Source organism: Adelges cooleyi, unplaced genomic scaffold (assembly GCF_023614345.1).
Source record: "Adelges cooleyi isolate 19-005CV unplaced genomic scaffold, UGA_ACOO_1.1 ACOO_flye_CR_arks_rails_tigmint_CR_PRNA_247, whole genome shotgun sequence".
Lineage (NCBI taxonomy): Eukaryota > Metazoa > Arthropoda > Insecta > Hemiptera > Adelgidae > Adelges > Adelges cooleyi.
This window is the reverse complement of record NW_026095912.1, coordinates 11195784-11205923: the sequence shown is the minus strand read 5'-3', so window position 1 is coordinate 11205923 and position 10140 is coordinate 11195784. Positions and strand designations below refer to the sequence as shown.

Sequence of the window (10140 nt, the reverse complement as noted above, 5' to 3'; positions counted from 1 at the left end):
CTTTGACCTAACGGAGCACACAGCTTTATAATAAAATCCAAAATATATCAAACGGCGTTCCGCATAGGCAATTGTGCTACACCGACGTGAGTGGCAAAGCGCATTCATCGAGTCATTGTTATATTGTTGTAGTCAATGATAATTTTCATGTAAACGATTTTTTTTAAAGCATTTTTTATTGAACAAAAAAAAACCAAACCATTTTCAGGGCTATCGCTGATTATTTTCTTTGAATCAAAGTTGCAGGCTATTGCTTAATGAAAAATGGTAACCGTACACGCGGTAGGTACATTGTTTATCTTTAAAATACCCACATTAATTTAATACAAATGTATAAAACCTGCAGTGCTACTTGTAATTTTTAAGACTAAGATGATTTAAGAGTAATGTTTATATATTTTGATTAGGTATATTTTAAGAACATAGCAAGATATATGTATGTGGTACCGGGTGCTAGTGTGTACCTGTTTATATTTTACTGTTTAGTGTATGGTCTTATTTAAATAAGGTGTACATTTACAACTGTACGTTACCGGTTTCGTTTATTGGCAGTAGGACATTTAAAAAGAGCAGTTGACTTAGTAAATAAGTGCACTTGAGAAATAAGTAAGTACCTCTATATCAATGATATTATAATCTTTTAATATAAAGGCCTAATTAAAAAAATATGTCTTAAGTAATCTGGAAAATGTTAAATTTAATTTTTAATTTGCCTTTTTTCAAGTAGATGGGTTGTACAATGTTTTTTATTTTATTTTTATTCTTAAAATATTTGCACAAGTTGCGGTTACTCCCACTTGAGTTGTTTGGCTGGTCTGCCAGCCACGTTTCGAAATGCTTGCACATTCCATCTTCAAGTATTCCGCAAGTATTTGCAAGTACTCTGAAACGTTGACAAACCACTCAAACTACTCAAGTGGGAGTCACCTCAAGTTATGTAAATACAATACCCGCTCAATTTTTAATAATTTGTTTTATCTTAATGTAATGCTTTTTTATTATAAACTTCTTATCTTTTCCATTTATGTCGAAGGAGTGCCATTTTATAAGCCACTATCATAATGGCTTAATCAATATTTAAGAGAACCCCACACGTTAGTTTACTGTTTAAGCCTAAAACTAGCATTTTTTTTTAATGCTATAATTTGTTTAAAATTGACGTACAATTTCAGGAATCCAAATTTTGAAATTTTTATCTCAATAAAATAATTAAATTATTATTTTAAATACATATTTATTTTTTATTTTTAACCGAATTAAAAATATGATTAAATCCGAAAATCCTGATAGTTAGTCAATATAAAAATCTGATTATCCAGATACTTTAGAAATTGAAACTGATTTCAGCCCCCTAGTTTACACAGTACATAACAAAAATGGATATACCATTATTATTGTTTTTAATTTTTTTCTTATACAGCTGTTGCTTATCCACGTTACTATAACAGTGTTCTTATATACACATTGAAACACCCAAGTTAAAAAATACTATTAAAAAGTAATGCGGTCATATTTACTTCTATTTGTTATAATAAGTGCTTACAAATTTAACTATTTTTATTTGTATATACCAGTATAACATATTATTTAATTTTGCAAGACAATTATGTTGATAGACAAAACAATTTTATCGATTTTTTTTTCAAAATGTTATGTATTTATAAAATATATTATATTGTGAATAAATATTGTAATTTGAAAACTGTGCAGTTATGTTAGATTAAGGGGTTGTGCGAAGCCTCCCACGAATTGGCTTACAAAAAAATATAGAATATGTGAATAAACACAGCTACCATTTCTGTAACTTAAATAGTCAAGTCGATTAAATGTTTTTAGGCTTTTGGGTGAGTTACCTGGGCAATGAGTTCATGGCTAATCCCGTCACCAATTCGTTAGGGATGATGATGCTTTATGTTTAAGCCAAAGTGAAGTGATGCATTCTTAACATACCACGAGACTCCTGCAACTATGTGCAGACATATGTTCTGAAAGCTTTGAATTTTGTTTGATGGGTTTCCAGAACCCCAGAAAACAATGGCATAATAACATAGCAGCCGAGGTAAATCTTTATAGTGTATTAATTTGTATGGCAGTTTTCTTTAGCAGAAGAAACCTAAATAGACGTAGTCTCGAGTTGAGTCGTTTGCATTTGACTTTTAAGCTAGTTTTGTACTAAGTGTTTTTTTCTAGCTATAAAATGTTTTTAACTTGGAATCATGATCAAAAACTAAGATTCTGAATCACAAATTGTACTTAACATTTCTGATAGACGGTTTTATCACACTCCAGTACAATTTTTCTAACTAGAAACTATAAATTGAATCAAAATTGTTTAAAGTATTATCATGTTACACAATCACAATTTTTAAAATAACAAGGAAGTAACAATTCTTATATTATAGTAAAGCAATCTCAATATATTACTGTATAGTCATAAATGTTAAATTAAATTTAGTTTAATCATTTTGTAAAAGTAGTAAAATATTAAATAGTTGGATTTTTTTAAGATATTGTAACATAATTAATACAAAGGTTAACCATACCCAAATGTATCAAAAAAAATACCACCACAATTAAATTACATAACAAAAAAAAATAGGTTTTTCTTAATAATCAGTTATAATAATTAATTATTCTTAATCTAAAAAACTTTCCGAATTGGTCCATCTTACATTTTTTTTATGCTTTACTGTAATTGTTTAAATGGTGTGAAATCAACTATGATACAGGTTTCCTAAAATATAGATTGTAAAGTAAACCTGTTGAATGCGCAATAATTTTCCAAAATGTCTTATTTTTTTAAATAAATGTAGGCACAAAAAATCTTTACTAAAATACTACTGAGAAATAATACAATGTTTTTTGAAAGGACCTAAACATTTTATATATATATATATATTTATATAAATGTATAAATTAAATATATATAATTAAATTACATATATATAATTTGCTTAATACGACTGAACAAAAAAACCTTAAATACATTATAAAATATTGTTTAATAGCGTACTGAATGTCTGTATGGCTAACAAATAGGGGGTAAACGGCCTAAACTCTAAATCATCATATCATTGTGTACGTATATATAATATAAATTATATATTATACAAATTTAAATACATATTAATTAATAAATATATATATATATATATATAAATAGATATATATTTTTTGTATATATAAATAAATAAAAATAAAAATTCTAAAAGTCTTTTTAACGGTTTGTACATAATAAAAACAATACCATGCACAATAATACATATAAGTATTATATCAATGTGCAACGTGACAGGAAAACAAGCTGGGTGACTAAAACGCCACAAAATACACCACACTGTTGTTATAACAACAACAGTCTTTGTATGTCACTTTTATAAAACAACCTATACGCTATTGAGGTCATACACAATTTGTTTGTATGTTCGTTGTCTGTCAAAGACAAGCGAGCATAGACGAAGTGGTTGTAGCGTCGTTAATGTACTGCATTGCCGGAGTCAATAGGTGTACGCCTACAATAACGTGATCGGCTACAGCAGACGGAGCAGCAGGATCTATAAACAGGCAACGACCATCAGCATGTAGAACGTCTAGTGGGACCGTGTAAGGCTGTACGTGCCCAGTCCACGAATGACTCTGTTGCTCTTGTTGGTAGTGGTGATGTCGGCCGTTGAAGCCGAGCGTTGATGCCACTTGTGGAGGAGTTGAGGATCTACCCAGGCCACCTGCGGTCAGCGTTGCCGTAGTAGACGAAGCCCTCGTATTGTCCCCGTGGGAGGATACGTGCTAAACACAAAAAATATAATATAATATAAAAGTCTTTTACAGACAATGATGGTCAAAAGAAATACCTGAATAGTGGCAACGAACGTACGGCTATAGCAGTCGTACGCCACTGTTACGATGTACACTGTGTTTTGGACGTACTGCAGGTGAGTGTAGAAACAATAGTCTCGCACGTCCTGCCGTCGGAAAGCATGAGTAATCGTGCTACCATAAGATATCATATCCTGATGGCACTACGGTCAAAATAATAACATTATCCTAAGAAATTAGTCAAAATATTTCAATTAAAGAGTGTTGCCCCCCCGGTGTCGCTTACTTAAGGGGTTTCCTAATGATAATTTTTGCCTAAAATGTAACTTTAAAAGGAAACGAAAGAGTCAATTTTTATACAAATAAAGAAGCAACTTTCCTAGGTGTCTACCAAATCGATTTCTATTTTTTTTTTTCATCTATGTAATTTGTTTAAAATTATTAAAGATATAATTTTAACTATTTTTATTCAAATCATAAACATGACTATGTTTGCAATTTTTCTAAATATTTTTCACAATTTTAATAAGAGACACCTCATGATAACCTCCGGAGGTGTCAACTAAATGCAATTTCTAATCAATACGGGAACTGATAAAAAATGTTGGTTCTGTAGTTCTAAGGTTAGGATATATTGTAAGAGCTCATTCGCCAATACTCACACACTCAAACAAAATTATATATTTATCCTTTTGTTTCTTAGCTTTGATGCGAGACTTAAGTAAATGGTATGAAGTTTTTACTTACTGTACATAAATGCACATAGAGTGTGGCCGAGTGCGAGTACCACAGACAGCCAGCCACTGGACACGGAAGCATGGTAGCAAACTCGGACAACGTTTGATGATGGTGATGGTGGTGGTGCATTTGGCTACCTGAATTATCAAACGACACCACACTACCGCCGTTAATACTATGCAACTATAAGAACAAAACTAACGTTAAAATATACTACACTATAATTAATAATGACAATATTAACTTCAAAAACCACAAACAATTAAAAAAAAAAAGCGGAAACGACTAATGTAATTAAAAAATATGGTTTGCTAAACAAAAAAGAAAGGATTTTATCTTTTATTAACTGAATGACTTGAACACCGAGATAATTAAATTTCAATACTCGTCTAAAAGTTGTTAAGCTTTAAACTGGACAAAAAAAAATTCTTTGGCCATTACCTAACAGTTGTTATAGAAAAAAATAAGGACAAGAGTATAATATATTGTTATAAAAAATAAAATATTATTATTATATGTTATTTACATGATGATCCGCTGCGAGCAGCCTAGACTCGTAGTATTGCAATGTACGTATAACATCTGAAGTATCGGGCAGGGGCATTATGCCATCATCTGCCACAGCATCCGCGCTGTCCCCGATGTAGTTTTGGATTTGCATTAGATCATTGTTTAGCAGCAACGACTCCTACAAGAATAATATTTGCAGTTACTATCAAGAATTGTATACATTATAAAATTAAAAAAATTATTTATTAAGTTTTTATACAAATATAGTCTCAACAATTAAATATGTTATACTAGGTACTACTCTCAAGGTATTACTTTTTACTTGTTGAACTAAATTTTTGGTAAAACATGATTGTAAAACTATAACTAAACCCTTATACAACATGAAAAACATACATCAACCACTAGCCTGTCATCACCATCAAACGTTGACGTGTCGCCACAACAGGTCGATGGCACTGTCATAGTAGCATCTACTGCTCCGCTACTTCCACCACTTCTACCACTTCCGCAACAGCCACTGTTCTCATCAAACACTGATCGAGTTGCTGATGATGACATCATTGTAGCCCACTTCTGATCAAAATCACGATGTTCACTATCAGTCGCGGATTGATTACTCAATGTATCCTCAGTTGCGGTCGACTCTACATCGTTATCTTCGAGGCACAATACTTGGGCAACTGTTGAATCATCATTGTCTGCCGCTACCAGATCTTTCCTAAAAAATTAAATTAAAAAACGGTTTCATAAAGCATGTAATACCCACTACAATTGCCCAAACTAATCTACTACTGTAACTGACTTAATTATATAAATTTTAAAACAAGCCAAATTGTAAGAAAAAAAAAGTTTTAATCAGTTTTAAATCACTCAATCTAAATAGAACATTTTTGTCATATTTCAGATTGGATTGTTAGGCTGATTTTGATTTTAATTATGTTTTTATTAAATTTTACGTAGAAATGAGCTATAGAATACAATATTCTCAAAAACCTATAATCAACTTTTTCTTATTGAGGACAAACAGCTTTTTTTTAATTGAATGAAATCCGCAGTTTTAGTTTTGGCTTGATATTCGATTTAAAAAGGTTTTAAAGAAAAATATACAAGACTAAATATATTTAATATGGTTACTTAAACAATTTAATGGAAGAATAATAAAAAATAATCAAATAAGTTTGGGTTTTGAACTCCGAGGTAGCATTCTAAAATCCTAGATGTTTTCAAATAAAATTGTTTTTTTTAAAATTATTTTGCCTATGATTTAAACTAATTTATTACAGTTGATTGTATCCGTGTAAGATTTTATATCAACTAAACATATAGAATTAATGTGTTACCGACCCCATACAGTCACGCTCTCCTCTGAGGCTAGCAGCTACATCAACATCCGCTAATTGTGGTATGTCAGGAAATGCATGCAAATCAGCAGGAGCGTAGTAACCATCGGTACTTAAAGAAGCTGACGATCTAGATGACGGTTCAGACGTTGAGGTTGATCTTCTACTACTCCAGCATTTACCCTACAACAAAAAATGTTACGTACATTCTTCAAATGAAAATGACCATACTATGGAATTTTCTATCCTATACTTTTTTCTCCATACAATATGTATATTGTCATTAGTGAATAATGAGGCTTTTATTTAATAAATAAAAATAAATTACTTTTGCAGGAGTCTTGCGTGAAGATGTCACCTCCAGGTTGAGCGGCCCATTGTCATACTGAAACATGCCAAGCATAAGACATGAAAAAAAAATTTTAAGAACAAAAATAAAACCAACACAATTACTCATTTATACTGTAAACACCATCATTCCGAGTAACTCTACTCCAGTAAAATTTATAATAATAAACTAGAGACCAAGTACATATTTTATTTAATAGACTGAGTAATAAAGGCAATTCATAGGCAATGAAAAACCTATAAATAACAAAAATTTTGATTCGTTAGTTTTTAAATATTATCAATCTTATGGATATAATTTCATACAGAAACTTAAAAATAACATGTATTTTAAAATAAAAATATGTGATATATAAAATGTGATTGAAGAGTAATATGATCCAAACAAATAGTAAGAAATAATAATAACTATCAGAAAAATTATGAAATTGTGTTGATCATAAAAAAAGGCTTGTTGATAATACTCATTAAGAGAGTAAGAGGGGAGAATTCATAATATTGTTTGTCAAGGAATGAAAAAAAAGTAATGTCTTTGTTCATAAAGTTAAATAGCCAAACAACTCAATGACCAAAGAATATTAATGTGTGGTTGTGAAGTATACCATGTAAACAAAATAAGTGTTCTAGCAAGAATTACTTAGGTTTAATTGTTGTTATATAATAATTTTCTATTGAATACAATTCCTATAGAGTTCCCAAAACAAATAATTCCATGAAACAGTATGTTTTGAAAAATAAAACAGAAATCAGTAGATTAAGTTATGTCTAATATTTTAAGTTTATTAAAGTATTTTATAAGCATAAAAAATTATTCATTGTAACTTTTACTTATTTAATTACTTTTAATTTTATTTAAGATTTTAATCAGTATTTATCTTGATTTATTGTGCATACATTTAAAACGCCTTCTAAAAATAAACTTTACACCAAATTGTATAAATGTACATAAAATAAGACTTATTTTATTAGCTTTTTAAAACTTACATCAATATGAATTGACATCCAATTGTGACGAGAACACTGTATTGTATAAAAATAACAATACCTTGTACTTGTATAAATGTGTATTTTATAATATTTCATACTTCTATTTAGTCTATCATTAAAATTGTATTAACTACTGGTACTTTTATCAACTGTTTATTGGAGCTTATGCCTATTTTGTATACTAAATAAATATAAATAAATAATACTAAAATACATTATTGCAACAAACTTAGAAATATTTTATTGAAGTATCGATCAAAGTAAAAAATGGACAATATATAAAGTGATATTTTTGATAATACACTGGTTTTAAAATGTTACAACAAATTAAGATACCTATTATGTCTTTTATATTCTTAGCAAAGAGCTAATACGATACAACAACTCAAAGCGTTTTGCACTGTTAAGATTCCATACAACCCAGTCACCACTGTAGAAATAACAAAAAGAGTCTATAAATAAAAACTATCGAAAAAGGTATGTACACAAAATTATTAGTTAAGTCGTAAACTTAGCGTATATATACCTGCTGGTAATAGTCGTAGTAGTAAGGTGGATTGTTAAGAGGTGTGGTTGACGGAGGGGTCACAGCCGCATTTGTTGAAAACCCCAAAGAAGTGGGAGTGGTGGAAGACTTAGCACGGAGACGATCAGTGGACAAGAGCATGTTCCTCAAGAGTTGACTGGTGTGTCTGGCGATTGGCGGCTGGTGATTGACTGAATTTGTCTTATTGGTGGCCAATACATGACTGCCACCCGGCTTAGCAGTCGAACTAGTAACGTTGGTAGTGCTGGTCACAACGGCTTCGTCAGACATCTACATCAATGTAAATTTAAATACAACACACTGATATTATTACACTGACAATATTGTAATATCATCATATTATTACTTGGACTACTATTGGCAACACTACTTTATCGCTTTTCGGAATCATTGTACTATTAATCGCAGACAGCTTGGCCGCCGTAGTCCTTCTGGATTGTGCTCGCTTGTTATCCGACCCAACCATACGCTTTGGCGTGGACGACGACGACAATGTAGAAGAACGTCCTCCGGTCTTGCTGTTGGTCTTCCGCGGCCTTCCGACGGCTCCTCGGCGTTTCTTGGCCATAGTTGGTTGTGTGGCCGGAGCAGAGTCGAAGGACGTTAAGGTCTCTACAGCGGACAACGGGACATAGTCGGCCGATATCTGTTTTGAGTACGGTTGACCAACAAACTGTTGGACAAACGGAAACAACAACAAAGCTCAGTAACGATAATAAACAATGTACAATGATATTGCAAAGGCTTTTGGTGGGCCGACGACGTGTATTAGACGCGACGGACGTTACTTAAGGAGATGAAAAGGCAAATTTTTCTTTTTTGTTTTGCTAAAATATTAACGACACACGAGTGACACGGATCGAGTGCGGACTCAGCAAAGGTAACTGGTGGTCGGACGTGACCCGCGGCCGCTCGGTGTCGCGGTTGGCGGTTGGCCGGCGGCCCGCTCGAGTTGCGGTTATCGCGCCGACAGGCAACCGGTTCCGAGGGCGGCCTCGTCACGGTGGCTAAAAATAAACTCGACAAAGCCTCGGAAAGTCCGACGGACAATCTCTATAGCGTTTACCGAGAAACGATCGCGGCCGGTTATCTCTGCTTGTAAATACTAAATAACCGATTATTATCGGAATCCGACCTGCGACGGTACGCGCTGGTGCGTTTGTTATTATCATAATAATAATATACGACGACAATAATTAATTATTATACTGAACGGCGATTAAAACCGACCCGTGCGGCGAGCACTGCGCAAAGATAATTTCGTGGTTTACCTGTAAGTCCGGCCAGCACGGGATGGCCGGTGGGGGTGACGGCAGGCGGACAGTTGCCGTGGTCAAGTTGAGTGCGGCTGCTTGTTGCGAGAACGGCCTGCACCGGGCGGCCAAGCCCTGGAGGAGTCGCTCAGCATCCGAAGAACAGTACGACTCCATGGCGCGAGATGAAATGACGGGCAGTCCGTCCGTTATCTTGGTCATCCCCCACGCATTACCCGGTTTGCAAGAACGTGTCTCCCAACATGGCGGTTCTATTTAAATCGATAACGCGTTTTCCCGCCAAATTACTTTTTTTTTTTTACAATCTACCACAAACAAAGAAGATTATCTAATTCTAAACTTAATGTATATATTATATACATATCATAATATTATAGTTTCGATCACAGGACACAGCTGCTATAAACAATAAAAATAACTAGCGCGATAGAATAAATAGGCACTAGCAACTACGATGTAATGGCGTGGAGAAGGAGTAGGATTACAATTTGCTTAATGAATAAAATAATAAGTACGAATATGTTAAAACTAACTTCAATTACATTAGTCCGATTTAGACAGTGTTTGGCTTGAGAAA

At 32.8% G+C, this 10140-nt stretch overlaps 1 protein-coding gene across 1 annotated transcript; it reads right to left on the bottom strand.

The window, feature by feature from the left end:
- Window positions 1–2953: 2953 nt before the first annotated feature.
- On the bottom strand, window positions 2954–9205 carry LOC126836855 (uncharacterized). Its single transcript, XM_050570514.1, has 9 exons — window positions 8636–9205; window positions 8269–8559; window positions 6736–6792; window positions 6412–6590; window positions 5461–5785; window positions 5081–5242; window positions 4564–4737; window positions 3852–4019; window positions 2954–3786 (listed from the first exon to the last, which is right to left on the bottom strand). Exons 1-9 carry the CDS (start codon window positions 8855–8857, stop codon window positions 3436–3438), a joined length of 1929 nt encoding a protein of 642 aa, XP_050426471.1. The 5' UTR covers window positions 8858–9205; the 3' UTR covers window positions 2954–3435.
- Between the last annotated feature and the right edge of the window lie 935 nt (window positions 9206–10140).

Excerpts from the sequence above, each read along its gene's own strand:
- LOC126836855 (XM_050570514.1), bottom strand. The coding sequence starts at position 8,857 with ATGGCCAAGAAACGCCGAGGAGCCGTCGGAAGGCCGCGGAAGACCAAC. Across the intron at positions 6,793-8,268 it reads ACTACGACTATTACCAGCAG|TATGACAATGGGCCGCTCAA; the intron begins GTATATATACGC and ends GGCATGTTTCAG. Across the intron at positions 4,738-5,080 it reads TGCTCGCAGCGGATCATCAT|TTGCATAGTATTAACGGCGG; the intron begins GTAAATAACATA and ends TTGTTCTTATAG.